Source organism: Oncorhynchus mykiss, chromosome 19 (genome assembly GCF_057628025.1).
Source record: "Oncorhynchus mykiss isolate SJ-2025 chromosome 19, ASM5762802v1, whole genome shotgun sequence".
In the NCBI taxonomy this organism is placed as follows: Eukaryota; Metazoa; Chordata; class Actinopteri; order Salmoniformes; family Salmonidae; genus Oncorhynchus; species Oncorhynchus mykiss.
In genome coordinates this window covers 58871684-58889249 of record NC_143040.1, presented here as the reverse complement: position 1 = coordinate 58889249, position 17566 = coordinate 58871684, and the positions used below count along the sequence as shown (strand labels likewise).

Sequence of the window (17566 nt, the reverse complement as noted above, 5' to 3'; positions counted from 1 at the left end):
CTAAACAGAATCATATCATCTGTCCCTACACATAATGGTATAATCTGGCCCTACACAGAACCATATCATCTGGTCCTACACAGAACCATATAATCTGTCCCTACACAGATTCATATTATCTGGCCCTACACAGAACCATATCATCTGGTCCTACACAGAACCATATAATCTGTCCCTACACAGATTCATATTATCTGGCCCTACACAGAACCATATCATCTGGTCCTACACAGAACCATATAATCTGTCCCTACACAGATTCATATCATCTGGCCCTACACAGAACCATATCATCTGGTCCTACACAGAACCATATAATCTGTCCCTACACAGATTCATATTATCTGGCCCTACACAGAACCATATCATCATTTTTCAAACATGTATTACATAATATGAGGGACCACTCACAGGGGGCTCCGAAGTATCTGAGTGTGACCTGAGAGGTCTTGACTTCTCCAGCTACGTTCTTGGCCATGCACTGGTACACTCCCTGGTCCGTCTCCCGCGTGTCCTGGATCATCAGAGTACCGTCCTCCAGCAGGTTCAGACGAGAGTCATCATGCATGTTCAGGGCATTACTGTGGAAAAATACACATACATAAATAGCATTACATAATCACATTCACAGTATGTTTATATGTGGCAGCAGGTACCCTAACAGTTAAGAGTGTTGGAACAGTAACCGAACGGTTGCTGGTTCGAATCCCCGAGCGGACTAGTTGAAAAATCTGTCGATGTACCCTTGAGCAAGGCACTTAACCATACTTGCTCCTTTAAATCTCTCTGGATTAGAGCGTCTGCTAATTGACTCAATGGCTAAATGTTAACTGTAGGAAAAAGTAGTTAGGACACATTGTTTCAATGTTGATGTCACCATTGGAGAGTGGGCTTTACTTGTTCATAAGCCAGATGATCTGTGGTTTGGGGTTTCCCTCAGCCCTGCAGGTGAAGTACACCGTGTTCCCTGACGTCACGTCAACATCCTGGGGCTCTGACGTGATCCTGGGCAACTCTGCACAGGAGAGAGAGAGGAGGATGGGATACAGACAGGTTTAAGAGAACACAATAAAGCAACCAGCCACATAAATACAGAAACATTTCCTTTCAGGACAAGAGTCATGTCTCTGTTAGTCTGATATAACTAGGCCATAGTAATGGTCTGTAGAGAAGACACTGATATAACTAAGGCCAGAGTAATGGTCTGTAGAGAGGACACTCTGATATAACTAGGCCAGAGTAATGGTCTGTAGAGAAGACACTGATATAACTAAGGCCAGAGTAATGGTCTGTAGAGAGGACACTCTGATATAACTAGGCCAGAGTAATGGTCTGTAGAGAAGACACTGATATAACTAAGGCCAGAGTAATGGTCTGTAGAGAAGACACTGATATAACTAGGGCCAGAGTAATGGTCTGTAGAGAGGACACTGATATAACTAGGGCCAGAGTAATGGTCTGTAGAGAGGACACTCTGATATAACTAGGGCCAGAGTAAAGGTCTGTAGAGAGGACACTCTGATATAACTAGGCCAGAGTAATGGTCTGTAGAGAAGACACTGATATAACTAGGCCAGAGTAACGGTCTGCAGAGAGGACACTGATATAACTAGGGCCAGAGTATTGGTCTGTAGAAAAGACACTGATATAACTAGGGCCAGATTAATGGTCTGTAGAGAGGACACTGATATAACTAGGCCAGAGTAATGGTCTGTAGAGAGGACACTCTGATGTAACTAGGGCCAGAGTAATGGTCTGTAGAGAGGACACTCTGAGAAACTAGGCCAGAGTAATGGTCTATAGAGAGGACACTGATATAACTAGGCCAGAGTAATGGTCTGTAGAGAAGACACTGATATAACTAGGCCAGAGTAATGGTCTGTAGAGAAGACACTGATATAACTAGGCCAGAGTAATGGTCTGTAGAGAAGACACTCTGATATAACTAGGCCAGAGCAATGGTCAGTAGAGAGGACACTCTGACGTAACTAGGCCAGAGTAATGGTCTGTAGAGAAGACACTGATATACTGTAACTAAGGCCAGAGTAATGGTCTGTAGAGAAGACACTGAAATAACTAAGGCCAGAGTAATGGTCTGTAGAGAAGACACTGATATAACTAAGGCCAGAGTAATGGTCTGTAGAGAAGAAACTGATATAACTAAGGCCAGAGTAATGGTCTGTAGAGAAGACACTGATATAACTAGGGCCAGAGTAATGGTCTGTAGAGAAGACACTGATATAACTAGGGCCAGATTAATGGTCTGTAGAGAGGACACTGATATAACTAGGCCAGAGTAATGGTCTGTAGAGAGGACACTCTGATGTAACTAGGGCCAGAGTAATGGTCTGTAGAGAGGACACTCTGAGAAACTAGGCCAGAGTAATGGTCTATAGAGAGGACACTGATATAACTAGGCCAGAGTAATGGTCTGTAGAGAAGACACTCTGATATAACTAGGCCAGAGCAATGGTCTGTAGAGAGGACACTCTGACATAACTAGGCCAGAGTAATGGTCTGTAGAGAAGACACTGAAATAACTAAGGCCAGAGTAATGGTCTGTAGAGAAGACACTGATATAACTAGGCCAGAGTAATGGTCTGTAGAGAAGACACTGATATAACTAGGCCAGAGCAATGGTCTGTAGAGAAGACACTGATATAACTAGGCCAGAGTAATGGTCTGTAGAGAAGACACTAATATAACTAGGCCAGAGTAATGGTCTGTAGAGAAGACACTCTGATATAACTAGGCCAGAGTAATGGTCAGTAGAGAGGACACTCTGACGTAACTAGGCCAGAGTAATGGTCTGTAGAGAAGACACTGATATACTGTAACTAAGGCCAGAGTAATGGTCTGTAGAGAAGACACTGAAATAACTAAGGCCAGAGTAATGGTCTGTAGAGAAGACACTGATATAACTAAGGCCAGAGTAATGGTCTGTAGAGAAGAAACTGATATAACTAAGGCCAGAGTAATGGTCTGTAGAGAAGACACTGATATAACTAGGGCCAGAGTAATGGTCTGTAGAGAAGACACTGATATAACTAGGGCCAGATTAATGGTCTGTAGAGAGGACACTGATATAACTAGGCCAGAGTAATGGTCTGTAGAGAGGACACTCTGATGTAACTAGGGCCAGAGTAATGGTCTGTAGAGAGGACACTCTGAGAAACTAGGCCAGAGTAATGGTCTATAGAGAGGACACTGATATAACTAGGCCAGAGTAATGGTCTGTAGAGAAGACACTCTGATATAACTAGGCCAGAGCAATGGTCTGTAGAGAGGACACTCTGACATAACTAGGCCAGAGTAATGGTCTGTAGAGAAGACACTGAAATAACTAAGGCCAGAGTAATGGTCTGTAGAGAAGACACTGATATAACTAGGCCAGAGTAATGGTCTGTAGAGAAGACACTGATATAACTAGGCCAGAGTAATGGTCTGTAGAGAAGACACTCTGATATAACTAGGCCAGAGCAATGGTCTGTAGAGAGGACACTCTGACATAACTAGGCCAGAGTAATGGTCTGTAGAGAAGACACTGAAATAACTAAGGCCAGAGTAATGGTCTGTAGAGAAGACACTGATATAACTAAGGCCAGAGTAATGGTCTGTAGAGAAGACACTGATATAACTAGGGCCAGAGTAATGGTCTGTAGAGAAGACACTGATATAACTAGGGCCAGATTAATGGTCTGTAGAGAGGACACTGATATAACTAGGCCAGAGTAATGGTCTGTAGAGAGGACACTCTGATGTAACTAGGGCCAGAGTAATGGTCTGTAGAGAGGACACTCTGAGAAACTAGGCCAGAGTAATGGTCTATAGAGAGGACACTGATATAACTAGGCCAGAGTAATGGTCTGTAGAGAAGACACTCTGATATAACTAGGCCAGAGCAATGGTCTGTAGAGAGGACACTCTGACATAACTAGGCCAGAGTAATGGTCTGTAGAGAAGACACTGAAATAACTAAGGCCAGAGTAATGGTCTGTAGAGAAGACACTGATTTAACTAGGCCAGAGTAATGGTCTGTAGAGAAGACACTGATATAACTAGGCCAGAGCAATGGTCTGTAGAGAAGACACTGATATAACTAGGCCAGAGTAATGGTCTGTAGAGAAGACACTAATATAACTAGGCCAGAGTAATGGTCTGTAGAGAAGACACTCTGATATAACTAGGCCAGAGTAATGGTCAGTAGAGAGGACACTCTGACGTAACTAGGCCAGAGTAATGGTCTGTAGAGAAGACACTGATATACTGTAACTAAGGCCAGAGTAATGGTCTGTAGAGAAGACACTGAAATAACTAAGGCCAGAGTAATGGTCTGTAGAGAAGACACTGATATAACTAAGGCCAGAGTAATGGTCTGTAGAGAAGAAACTGATATAACTAAGGCCAGAGTAATGGTCTGTAGAGAAGACACTGATATAACTAGGGCCAGAGTAATGGTCTGTAGAGAAGACACTGATATAACTAGGGCCAGATTAATGGTCTGTAGAGAGGACACTGATATAACTAGGCCAGAGTAATGGTCTGTAGAGAGGACACTCTGATGTAACTAGGGCCAGAGTAATGGTCTGTAGAGAGGACACTCTGAGAAACTAGGCCAGAGTAATGGTCTATAGAGAGGACACTGATATAACTAGGCCAGAGTAATGGTCTGTAGAGAAGACACTCTGATATAACTAGGCCAGAGCAATGGTCTGTAGAGAGGACACTCTGACATAACTAGGCCAGAGTAATGGTCTGTAGAGAAGACACTGAAATAACTAAGGCCAGAGTAATGGTCTGTAGAGAAGACACTGATATAACTAGGCCAGAGTAATGGTCTGTAGAGAAGACACTGATATAACTAGGCCAGAGTAATGGTCTGTAGAGAAGACACTCTGATATAACTAGGCCAGAGCAATGGTCTGTAGAGAGGACACTCTGACATAACTAGGCCAGAGTAATGGTCTGTAGAGAAGACACTGAAATAACTAAGGCCAGAGTAATGGTCTGTAGAGAAGACACTGATATAACTAAGGCCAGAGTAATGGTCTGTAGAGAAGACACTGATATAACTAGGGCCAGAGTAATGGTCTGTAGAGAAGACACTGATATAACTAGGGCCAGATTAATGGTCTGTAGAGAGGACACTGATATAACTAGGCCAGAGTAATGGTCTGTAGAGAGGACACTCTGATGTAACTAGGGCCAGAGTAATGGTCTGTAGAGAGGACATTCTGAGAAACTAGGCCAGAGTAATGGTCTATAGAGAGGACACTGATATAACTAGGCCAGAGCAATGGTCTGTAGAGAAGACACTGATATAACTAGGCCAGAGTAATGGTCTGTAGAGAAGACACTGATATAACTAGGCCAGAGTAATGGTCTGTAGAGAAGACACTCTGATATAACTAAGCCAGTGTAATGGTCTGTAGAGAGGACACAGATATAACTAAGCCAGTGTAATGGTCTGTAGAGAGGACACTGATATACTGTAACTAAGGCCAGAGTAATGGTCTGTAGAGAAGACACTGAAATAACTAAGGCCAGAGTAATGGTCTGTAGAGAAGACACTGATATAACTAAGGCCAGAGTAATGGTCTGTAGAGAAGACACTGATATAACTAAGGCCAGAGTAATGGTCTGTAGAGAAGACACTGATATAACTAAGCCAGTGTAATGGTCTGTAGAGAGGACACAGATATAACTAAGCCAGTGTAATGGTCTGTAGAGAGGACACTGATATAACTAGGCCAGAGTAATGGTCTGTAGAGAGGACACTCTGATGTAACTAGGGCCAGAGTAATGGTCTGTAGAGAGGACACTCTGAGAAACTAGGCCAGAGTAATGGTCTATAGAGAGGACACTGATATAACTAGGCCAGAGCAATGGTCTGTAGAGAAGACACTGATATAACTAGGCCAGAGTAATGGTCTGTAGAGAAGACACTGATATAACTAGGCCAGAGTAATGGTCTGTAGAGAAGACACTCTGATATAACTAAGCCAGTGTAATGGTCTGTAGAGACGACACAGACATAACTAAGCCAGTGTAATGGTCTGTAGAGAGGACACTGATATACTGTAACTAAGGCCAGAGTAATGGTCTGTAGAGAAGACACTGAAATAACTAAGGCCAGAGTAATGGTCTGTAGAGAAGACACTGATATAACTAAGGCCAGAGTAATGGTCTGTAGAGAAGACACTGATATAACTAAGGCCAGAGTAATGGTCTGTAGAGAAGACACTGATATAACTAAGCCAGTGTAATGGTCTGTAGAGAGGACACAGATATAACTAAGCCAGTGTAATGGTCTGTAGAGAGGACACTGATATAACTAAGCCAGTGTAATGGTCTGTAGAGAGGACACTGATATAACTAGGCCAGTGTAATGGTCTGTAGAGAAGCCTGGTGCGGAAATTTGGTGTGGGGGCCTGAAGAGGGGGGCCTGTTGAGTGGGCCTGGTGTGGGAGCCTGGTGAGGGGGCTTGTTGAGGGGGCCTGGTGAGGGGGTTTGGTGAGGGAGCCTGGTGAGGGGGCGTGGTGAGGGGGCCTGGTGAGGGGGCTTGGTGAAGGGTCCTTTGTAGCTCAGTTGGTAGAGCATAGCGCCAGAGTAGTGAGTTCATTTCCGGGGACCACCCATACGTGGAATGTATCCACGCATGACTGAAAGTTGCTTTGGATAAAAGCGTCTGCTAAATGGCATATATTATTTAAGCAATAAGGCATTGAGGAGGTGTGGTACAGTATATAGCCAATATACCACGACCAAGGACTGTTGTTAAGCACGACGCAACACAGAGTGCCTGGACACGGCCCTTAGCCGTGATATATTGGCCATATACCACAAACCCCAGAGGTGCCTTATTGCTATTATAAACTGGTTAGCAATGTAATTAGAGCAGTAAAAATACATGTTTTGTCATACCTGGTTTGAACCTTGAATGCTGATTGGCTGGAAGCCATGGTATTTCAGACTGTAACAAAAAAATATGTTTTACTGTTCTAATTACATTAGTAACCAGTTTATAATAGCAATAAGGCACCTCTGAGGTTTGTGGTATATGGCCAATATACCACGGCTAAGGGTTGTATCCAGGCACTCTGCGTTGAATCATACTAAAGAACAACCAGGCCTGGTGAAGGGGCCTCTCTGATTAGGAACAGGGATGGAAACAAGGGTGTTACTCCTGTGAGGAAATAGTTCAACTGCTCCAGGAATAAGGCATGCAGCGTCCCTGTGAGGAAATAGTTCAACTGCTCCAGGAATAAGGCATGCAGTGTAACTGTGAGGAAATAGTTCAACTGCTCTAGGAATAAGGCATGCAGCATCCCTGTGAGGAAATAGTTCAACTGCTCCAGGAATAAGGCAGGCAGCGTCCCTGTGAGGAAATAGTTCAACTGCTCTAGGAATAAGGCATGCAGTGTAACTGTGAGGAAATAGTTCAACTGCTCTAGGAATAAGGCATGCAGCGTCCCTGTGAGGAAATAGTTCAACTGCTCCAGGAATAAGGCATGCAGCGTCCCTGTGAGGAAATAGTTCAACTGCTCCAGGAATAAGGCATGCAGCGTCCCTGTGAGGAAATAGTTCAACTGCTCCAGGAATAAGGCATGCAGCGTCCCTGTGAGGAAATAGTTCAACTGCTCCAGGAATAAGGCATGCAGCGTCCCTGTGAGGAAATAGTTCAACTGCTCTAGGAATAAGGCATGCAGTGTAACTGTGAGGAAATAGTTCAACTGCTCTAGGAATAAGGCATGCAGTGTAACTGTCAGGAAATAGTTCAACTGCTCCAGGAATAAGGCATGCAGTGTAACTGTGAGGAAATAGTTCAACTGCTCTAGGAATAAGGCATGCAGTGTAACTGTGAGGAAATAGTTCAACTGCTCCAGGAATAAGGCATGCAGTGTAACTGTGAGGAAATAGTTCAACTGCTTTAGGAATAAGGCATGCAGTGTAACTGTGAGGAAATAGTTAAACTGCTCTAGGAATAAGGCATGCAGTGTAACTGTGAGGAAATAGTTCAACTGCTCTAGGAATAAGGCATGCAGCGTCCCTGTGAGGAAATAGTTCAACTGCTCCAGGAATAAGGCAGGCAGTGTCCCTGTGAGGAAATAGTTCAACTGCTCCAGGAATAAGGCATGCAGTGTAACTGTGAGGAAATAGTTCAACTGCTCTAGGAATAAGGCATGCAGTATCCCTGTGAGGAAATAGTTCAACTGCTCCAGGAATAAGGCATGCAGCGTCCCTGTGAGGAAATAGTTCAACTGCTCTAGGAATAAGGCATGCAGCGTCCCTGTGAGGAAATAGTTCAACTGCTCTAGGAATAAGGCATGCAGCGTCCCTGTGAGGAAATAGTTCAACTGCTCCAGGAATAAGGCATGCAGTGTAACTGTGAGGAAATAGTTCAACTGCTCTAGGAATAAGGCATGCAGCGTCCCTGTGAGGAAATAGTTCAACTGCTCCAGGAATAAGGCAGGCAGTGTCCCTGTGAGGAAATAGTTCAACTGCTCCAGGAATAAGGCATGCAGCGTCCCTGTGAGGAAATAGTTCAACTGCTCCAGGAATAAGGCAGGCAGTGTCCCTGTGAGGAAATAGTTAAACTGCTCTAGGAATAAGGCATGCAGCATCCCTGTGAGGAAATAGTTCAACTGCTCCAGGAATAAGGCAGGCAGCGTCCCTGTGAGGAAATAGTTCAACTGCTCCAGGAATAAGGCATGCAGCGTCCCTGTGAGGAAATAGTTCAACTGCTCTAGGAATAAGGCATGCAGCATCCCTGTGAGGAAATAGTTCAACTGCTCCAGGAATAAGGCATGCAGCGTCCCTGTGAGGAAATAGTTCAACTGCTCCAGGAATAAGGCATGCAGCGTCCCTGTGAGGAAATAGTTCAACTGCTCTAGGAATAAGGCAGGCAGCGTCCCTGTGAGGAAATAGTTCAACTGCTCCAGGAATAAGGCATGCAGCGTCCCTGTGAGGAAATAGTTCAACTGCTCCAGGAATAAGGCATGCAGCGTCCCTGTGAGGAAATAGTTCAACTGCTCTAGGAATAAGGCAGGCAGCGTCCCTGTGAGGAAATAGTTCAACTGCTTTAGGAATAAGGCATGCAGTATCCCTGTGAGGAAATAGTTCAACTGCTCCAGGAATAAGGCAGGCAGCGTCCCTGTGAGGAAATAGTTCAACTGCTCTAGGAATAAGGCAGGCAGCGTCCCTGTGAGGAAATAGTTCAACTGCTCCAGGAATAAGGCATGCAGCGTCCCTGTGAGGAAATAGTTCAACTGCTCTAGGAATAAGGCATGCAGCGTCCCTGTGAGGAAATAGTTCAGCTGCTCCAGGAATAAGGCAGGCAGTGTAACTGTGAGGAAATAGTTCAACTGCTCTAGGAATAAGGCATGCAGTGTAACTGTGAGGAAATAGTTCAACTGCTCCAGGAATAAGGCATGCAGCGTCCCTGTGAGGAAGTAGTTCAACTGCTCTAGGAATAAGGCAGGCAGCGTCCCTGTGAGGAAATAGTTCAACTGCTCCAGGAATAAGGCATGCAGCGTCCCTGTGAGGAAATAGTTCAACTGCTCTAGGAATAAGGCATGCAGTGTCCCTGTGAGGAAGTAGTTCAACTGCTCCAGGAATAAGGCATGCAGCGTCCCTGTGAGGAAGTAGTTCAACTGCTCTAGGAATAAGGCAGGCAGCGTCCCTGTGAGGAAATAGTTCAACTGCTCCAGGAATAAGGCATGCAGCGTCCCTGTGAGGAAATAGTTCAACTGCTCCAGGAATAAGGCATGCAGTGTAACTGTGAGGAAATAGTTCAACTGCTCCAGGAATAAGGCATGCAGCGTCCCTGTGAGGAAATAGTTCAACTGCTCCAGGAATAAGGCAGGCAGTGTCCCTGTGAGTGCTGGAGCGTGGTGGTGGTGGTGGTGGTGGTGAACTTCAGCCTACTGCCTCCTGAGAGATTCTGACCTCTCTTGCAGACTGGCATTTTTAGGTGCACATACATAGTTCACTCCATCCATCCAAACACACACACACACACACGCATGCACACACACGCATGCACACACACGCATGCAAACACACACACACACACACACACACACACACACACACACACACACACACACACACACACACACACACACACACACACACGCATGCACACACACGCCCATTTGTCTACATGTGACAGACGCATTTAATAGACAGCATAGAGTAAGCACTCCAGTCCAGCATCTCTTCGCTCTCTCCTAACGAACACATCATGCACATGGGACAGGTCAAGACATAAATCTGTCTGCTCTGGGCCTTCCAGGTCCTCCACCACCAACCAGCATAGCAGGCCAACCAGTGTAGCAGGCCAACCAGCGTAGCAGACCAACCAGCGTAGCAGGCCAACCAGCAGCTCCAACCAGCATAGCAGACCAACCAGCGTAGCAGGCCAACCAGCGTAGCAGGCCAACCAGCGTAGCAGGCCAACCAGCGTAGCAGGCCAACCAGCAGCTCCAACCAGCGTAGCAGGCCAACCAGCGTAGCAGGCCAACCAGCAGCTCCAACCAGCATAGCAGACCAACCAGCGTAGCAGGCCAACCAGCGTAGCAGACCAACCAGCATAGCAGGCCAACCAGCGTAGCAGGCCAACCAGCGTAGCAGGCCAACCAGCGTAGCAGGCCAACCAGCGTAGCAGGCCAACCAGCAGCTCCAACCAGGCCGATGGGAAGCAGTAACCTCAGATTGTGTCTTTCTCACCACCACTACGATACCACATAAGACCACATCAGCACTGGACACTAATTACACTGTTCGTTTTCCTTAACTCCAAACATGGCAACCCAGCCCTGGCTCCTGTCTCCTTCATAGGCCCAGGTCAGAGAAGGGACAGGAAAGAGAGTGGGTAGCCAGGCCAGCAGGGAGGTGGCACTTAACCACAGGCCCTGTTGTTTTGACAGCTGCTTGTTCCATTGTTTACAGCTGAGAGGAGCAGAGAGGGAAGAGAGGGGAGGGGAGAGAGGAAAGGGAGAGGAGGGAAGGGAGAGGAGGAATGAAGAGGGGAGAGGAGGGCAGAGAAGGAGAGCAAGGGAGAGGAGGGAAGGGAGAGAGGGAGAGGAGGAGGGTTTTATGGGGTTCATTATTTCATTCTGCCAGCCTCACCCATCCATCCCTCACACCATCCCTCACACGTCGTTTATGATGAGGGAGCACAATTATTTATTTTATGAGCATGGCCTTATTTCTATTATAGCATATTGGATGACTGTAATTCATATTCCATTCACCCAGTTCAATGTAAAATCAATAGGTTAAGGAACCTACATTTTTCCCTATACCCATCATGAGGTTGCTACAACCTAGCCTATGAATGAAAGTTTGCAACGTAGGTGCAAACTGGTTGGGAGAAAGATTTGAGTTGACAGACAGGTGACACATGGACAGACAGTGACACATTCAAAACCGCCTTTACATTCTTGCCTGCATCTAGCTGCCCTAGGGTGTAATCATTAGTCCAACAGTTGCAAACAAGAGTTTCTCTTGGACAAATTCAGGTATGTTTATCCCCTTTTTGTTACGTTTTCTTCCGTTTAAGAATTTTTTTTTCAACAGAATCGGCAAAATGAATACACCCCTGATCAGACGCAAACAGCTCACTTTCATAGACACATACACTACCGTTTAAAAGTTTGGGGTCACTTAGAAATATCCTTGTTTTTTAAAGAAAAGCACATTTATTGTCCATTAAAATAACATTAAATTGATCAGAAATACAGTGTAGACATTGTTAATGTTGTAAATGACTATTGTAGTCTCAACAGTGAAGAGGCAACTCTGGGATGCTGGCATTCTAATCAAATCAAATGTTATTAGTCACATGAATACAACAGGTGCAGTGAAATGCTTACTTACGAGTCCCTAACCAACAGTGCGTTTTCAAAAAATACGGATAAGAATAAGAGATAAAAGTAACAAGTAATTAAAGAGCAGCAGTAAAAAACAACAATATATACAGGGGGGTGCCAGTACTGAGTCAATGTGCGAGGGCACCGGTTAGTTGAGGTAGTATGTACATAGGTTAATTAAAGTGACTATGCATAGATGACAACAGAGTGGCAGTGGCGTGGAGAGGGGAGGGGGGTACACAAATAGTCTGGGGGGGGGAGGGGTACACAAATAGTCTGGGTAGCCATTTGACTAGATGTTCAGGAGTCTTATGGCTTGGGGTTAGAAGCTGTTTAGAAGCCTCTTGAACCTAGACTTGGCTCTCCGGTACCGCTTGCCAAGCGGTAGCAGAGAGAACAGTCCATAACTAAGGTAGTTGGAGTGTTTGGCAATTTTTAGGGCCTTCCTCTTACACCGTCTGGTATAGAGGTCCTGGATGGCAGAAAGCTTGGCCCCAGTGATGTACTGGTCCGTTCGCACTCCCCTCTGTAGCGCCTTACAGTCAGAGACTGAGCACTTGTCATACCAGGCAGTGATTCAACCAGTCATGCACTCGATGGTGTAGCTGTAGAACCTTTTGAGGATCTGAGGACCCATGCCAAACCTTTTCAATCTCCTGAGGGGTAATAGGTTTTGTCGTTCCCTCTTCATGACTGTCTTTGTGTGTGTGGACCATGATAGTTTGTTGGTGATGTGGACACCAAGGTACTTGAAGCTCTCAACCTGCTCCATTGCAGCCCCGTCAATGAGAATGGGGGCGTGCTCGGTCCTCTTTTTCCTGTAGACCACAATCATTACCTTACTGTTCTTGGGCACAGGCACTATGGTGGTCTGCTTAAAACATGTTGCTATTACAGACTCGGACAAGGAGAAGTTGAAAATGTCAGTGAAGATACTTGCTTGTTGGTCAGCGCATGCTCGCAGTACACGTCCTGGTAATCCGTCTGGCACTGCAGCCTTGTGAATGTTGACCTGTCTAAAGGTCTTACTCATATTGGCTGCAGAGAGCGCGATCACACAGTCTTCCGGTACAGCTGATGCTCTCATGCATGTTTCAGTGTTGCTTGCCTCGAAGCGAGCATTGAAGTAGTTTAGCTCGTCCGGTAGTCTCGTGTCACTGGGCAGCTCTCGGCTGTGCGTCCCTTTGTAGTCTGTAATGGTTTGCAGGCCCTGCCACATTCGAAGAGCGTCAGAGCCGGTGTAGTACGACTCGAATCTTAGTCCTGTATTGACGCTTTGCCTGTTTGATGGTTCGTCGGAGGGCATAGCGGGATTTCTTATAAGCTTCCGGGTTAGAGACCCGCTCTTTGAAAACAGCAGCTCTACCCTTTAGCTCAGTGCAGATTCTGCTTGTAGTCCATGGCTTCTGGTTGGGGTTTGTTCGTACGGTCACCGTGGGGACGACGTCATCGATGCACTTATTGATAAAGCCAATGACAGATGTGGTGTACTCCTCAATGCCATTGGAGGAATCCCCGAACATATTCCAGTCTGTGCTATTAAACATTCCTGTAGTTTAGCATCTGCTTCATCTGACCACTTTTTTATTGATCTAGTCAATGGTACTTCCTACTTTAATTCTTGCTTGCAAGCAGGCATCAGGAGGATGGAATTATGGTCAGATTTGCCAAATGGAGGGTGAGGGAGAGCTTTGTATTCATATCTGTGTGTGGAGTATAGGTGGTCCAGAATTATTTTCCTGTTGCTGATAGAAATTTGGTCAAACTGATTTAAGTTTCCATGCATTAAAGTCCCCGGCTACTAGGAGCACCACCTCTGGGTGAGTGTTTTCTTTTCCGCTTATGGCGGAATACAGCTAATTCAATGCAATGTTAATGCCAGCCTCTGACTGTGGTGGTATGTAAACAGCTACAAAGAATATAGATGAAAACTCTCTTGGTAGGTAATGTGGTCTGCAGCTTATCATGAGATACTCTACCTCAGGCGAGCAATAGCTTGAGACTTCCTTAGATTTCATGCACCAGCTGTTGTTTACAAAATTACATAGACCGCCGCCCCTTGTCTTACCAGACGCCACTGTTCTATCCTGCCGGCACATCGTATAACCAGCCAGCTGTATGTTGATATTGTCGTCTTCAGCCAAGACTCTGTGGCTGAACGACGTTACAGTTTTTAATGTCTCGTTTCTAATGTCCCGATGATACAGTTTTTAATGTTCCGTTGGTAGTTTAATCTTCCCAGTAACTCGTCCATTTTATTGTCCAAAGACTGCATGTTTGCAAGCAGAATTGAGGGAAGTGGGGGTTTATTCGATCACCTCTGACTCTTTCAGAAGGCAGCCCCCCTCCGGCCTCTCTTTCTCCGCCTCCTTTTCATGCAGATCACTGGGGATGGGGCCTGTTCTCGAGGGAGCCGTATATCCTCTGCCTTGGGCTTGTCAGAGTCATGACAGGCAAAAAAGGATGCTGCTAGTCCGTGGTGAGTAATCGCAGTCTCTATGTTTAGAAGTTATTTTCGGTCATAAGAGACGGTAGCGGCAAGATTAGTTACAAAAATACTAAATAAACAAGTTTTAAACAATGCAGATAAACAAACAAAACAACACAATCGGTTGGGGGCAAGTACAATGTCTGCCTTCTGCTCCGGCGCCATAAGGCCTTTTCTTTGTAACTCTGCCTAGAAGGCCAGCATCCCGGAGTCGCCTCTTCACTGTTGATGTTGAGACTTGTGTTTTGCGGGTACTATTTAATGAAGCTGCCAGTTGAGGACTTGTGAGACATCTGTTTCTCAAACTAGACACTAATGTACTTGTCCTCTTGCTCAGTTGTGCACCAGGGCCTCCCACTCCTCTTTCTATTCTGGTTAGCGCCAGTTTGCACTGTTTTGTGAAGGGAGTAGTACACAGCGTTGTACGAGATCGTCAGTTTCTTGGCAATTTCTCACATAGAATAGCCTTGATTCCTCAGAACAAGAATAGACTGACGAGTTTCATAAGAAAGGTCTTTGTTTCTGAGCCTGTATTCAAACCCACAAATGCTGATGCTCCAGATACTCAACTATTCTACAATAATCATTTACAAAATTAACAATGTCTACACTGTATTTCTGCTCAATTTGATGTTATTTTAATGGACAAAAGATGTACTTTTCTTTCAAAAACAAGAACATTTCTAAGTGACCCCAAACTTTTGAACAGTAGTGTATAAACAGCTTGTTATATTCCTTCTCACATCTATGAGCTCTCCTCTGCTCACCTTTTCCTTTCGCTTGTAGATTTCAATACACAACACATTAGCTATCTGTGACCATGCAAAAAAAACAGCCTAGATCATTGTCACCATATTACCTAAAGTAACATCATCAACTATTATTTACCCTTATTTTTCCAGGTAAGTTGTCTGAAAACACATTCCCATTTACAGCAACAGCCTGTGGAATAGTTACAGGGGAGAGGATGGGGATGAAGGAGCCAATTGTAAGCTGGGGATGATTAGGTGGCCCTGATGGTATGAAGGTCAGATTGGGATTTTAGCCAGGACACTAGGGTTAACACCCATACTCTTACAATAAGTGCCATGGGATCTTGAGTGACCACAGAGAGTCAGCACACCTGTTTATCATACCATCCAATAGACAGCACCCTACCCAGGGCAATGTCCTCAATCACTGCCCTGTGAGATTGTGTAAAAACAGCGGAAAGAGTGCCCCCTACTGGCCCTACAACACCACTTACAGCAGCATCTGGTTCCCCATCCAAGAACTGACCAGTACCAACACTGCTTAGCTTCAGAAGAAAGCCAGCAGTGGGATCCAGGAGGCAGGCTGCTGGGTTCTGGTGCTCAGAGCAGTGGCAGAGCAGTGGCATGCTACCCAGCCCAAGACCTCATCTGCTGGGGCCGTGGTGAAACAACAGCTGGCTGGAGAACACAGACCATCCCCAGTAGAGACAATGCAGACAGGACACAGACAGACAGACAGACAGACAGACAGCAGGGACCCACATGGAGAAATCCCCTGTCAACAGCTAAAGGGACAGGTAAGGCTTTATGTGGCTAGTGAGTTGGGGTTTCAGTGAAGTGGATGGTATGTGAAAGAAGGGATCGGTGTGTTTACACGGACCTCGGAGTGTGAGCCACTGTTTTTGCCACAGTTAAAATAGGTTGACGTTTATTGTCATGAATCTGACTCTAGAGGCAGAACTCTGCGATTTCTGATAGATACAGTAGGTCCGCTGCAAAGTCAAAAGGCATTCAGGCATTAGGGTTAGCAGCGGAGTTAGGGTTAAGGTTAAGGTTAAAATCAGATTGATGTGACTTTGTGGCTGTGGCAGCTGGTAACCAATCTGCAGAGCTGCCTCCAAAACAAGATTCATGACAATAAATGGCAACCTACTAAGTGAGCATGAGTGTGTGTGTGCATGTGTGTTGTGTGCGTAATGTGTGTGTGTAAGCACATGTGCCTGTGTGTGTGAGTCCTCACCACAGTTGAGCTCCTCAGCGGTGAGTGTGGCCACAGATCGTCCCTGCAGCCGTCTGGGGTAGTCACAGGTGGCAGCAGCCTGGGCGTTGCCTGACTCAGCATACTGCTTCAACAGGTCCGCCAGCCACAGCAGCTCACAGTCACAGTTCAGAGTGTTAGAGTCCAGACGCCTGCACACAGAGCGAGAGCGAGAGTGAGGATGAGAGAGAAATAGAGAGACCGTGAGAGGAAGCGAGAGGGAGAGAGAAATAGAGAGAGTGAGCGAGCGAGAGCATGAGAGAGAGAGCATGAGAGAGAGAGAGAGAGAGAGAGAGAGAGAGAGAGAGAGAGAGAGAGAGGGAGAGAGAAAGAAAGAAAGAATGTTTGTGAGAAAGAAAGAGTGGGGGGGAGAGAGAGAGAATGTGAGAGAGAGAGAGAGAGCGACAGAGAGAGAGCGGGGTGGGAGTGAGGGGAAGAGAGAGAGAACGTGAGAGAGAGAGCGACAGAGAGAGAGAGAGTGAGAGTGAGGGGAAGAGAGATAGAACGTGAGAGAGAGAGAGCGACAGAGAGAGAGAGAGAGCGGTGGGAGTGAGGGGAAGAGAGAGAGAACGTGAGAGAGAGAGCGACAGAGAGAGAGAGTGAGAGTGAGGGGAAGAGAGAGAGAGCGACAGAGAGAGAGAGCGGTGGGAGTGAGGGGAAGAGAGAGAGAAAGTGAGAGAGAGAGCGACAGAGAGAGAGAGAGTGAGAGTGAGAGTGAGGGGAAGAGAGAGAGAAAGTGAGAGAGAGAGAGAGTAAGAGTGAGGGGAAGAGAGAGAGAGTGAGAGTGAGGGGAAGAGAGAGAGAGTGAGAGTGAGGGGAAGAGAGAGAGAACGTGAGAGAGAGAGAGAGACAGAGAGTGAGAGTGAGGGAAAGAGAGAGAGAGTGAGAGTGAGGGGAAGAGAGAGAGAAAGTGAGAGAGAGAGAGAGAAAGTGAGAGAGAGAGAGAGAGACAGAGAGAGAGAGTGAGAGTGAGGGGAAGAGAGAGAGAGTAAGAGTGAGGGGAAGAGAGAGATAACGTGAGAGAGAGAGAGCGACAGAGAGAGAGAGCGGTGGGAGTGTGGGGAAGAGAGAGAGAACGTCAGAGAGAGAGCGACAGAGAGAGAGAGTGAGGGGAAGAGAGAGAGAGAGAGTGACAGAGAGAGAGTGACAGAGAGAGAGAACGTGAGAGAGAGAGCGACAGAGAGAAAGTGAG

General features: G+C 46.1%; 1 protein-coding gene across 1 annotated transcript in view; it reads right to left on the bottom strand.

Moving 5' to 3' along the window:
- LOC110498067 (peroxidasin) overlaps positions 1 to 17566 on the bottom strand; it is a 99394-nt gene that overhangs the window by 38227 nt on the left and 43601 nt on the right. The window contains exons 7-9 of the mRNA XM_036955011.2: positions 16357 to 16526; positions 898 to 1015; positions 412 to 581 (exon numbers count right to left, since the gene is read on the bottom strand). Of these exons, the coding sequence (XP_036810906.2) occupies positions 412 to 581; positions 898 to 1015; positions 16357 to 16526 (458 nt within the window). The remainder of the gene's footprint in view (positions 1 to 411; positions 582 to 897; positions 1016 to 16356; positions 16527 to 17566) is intronic.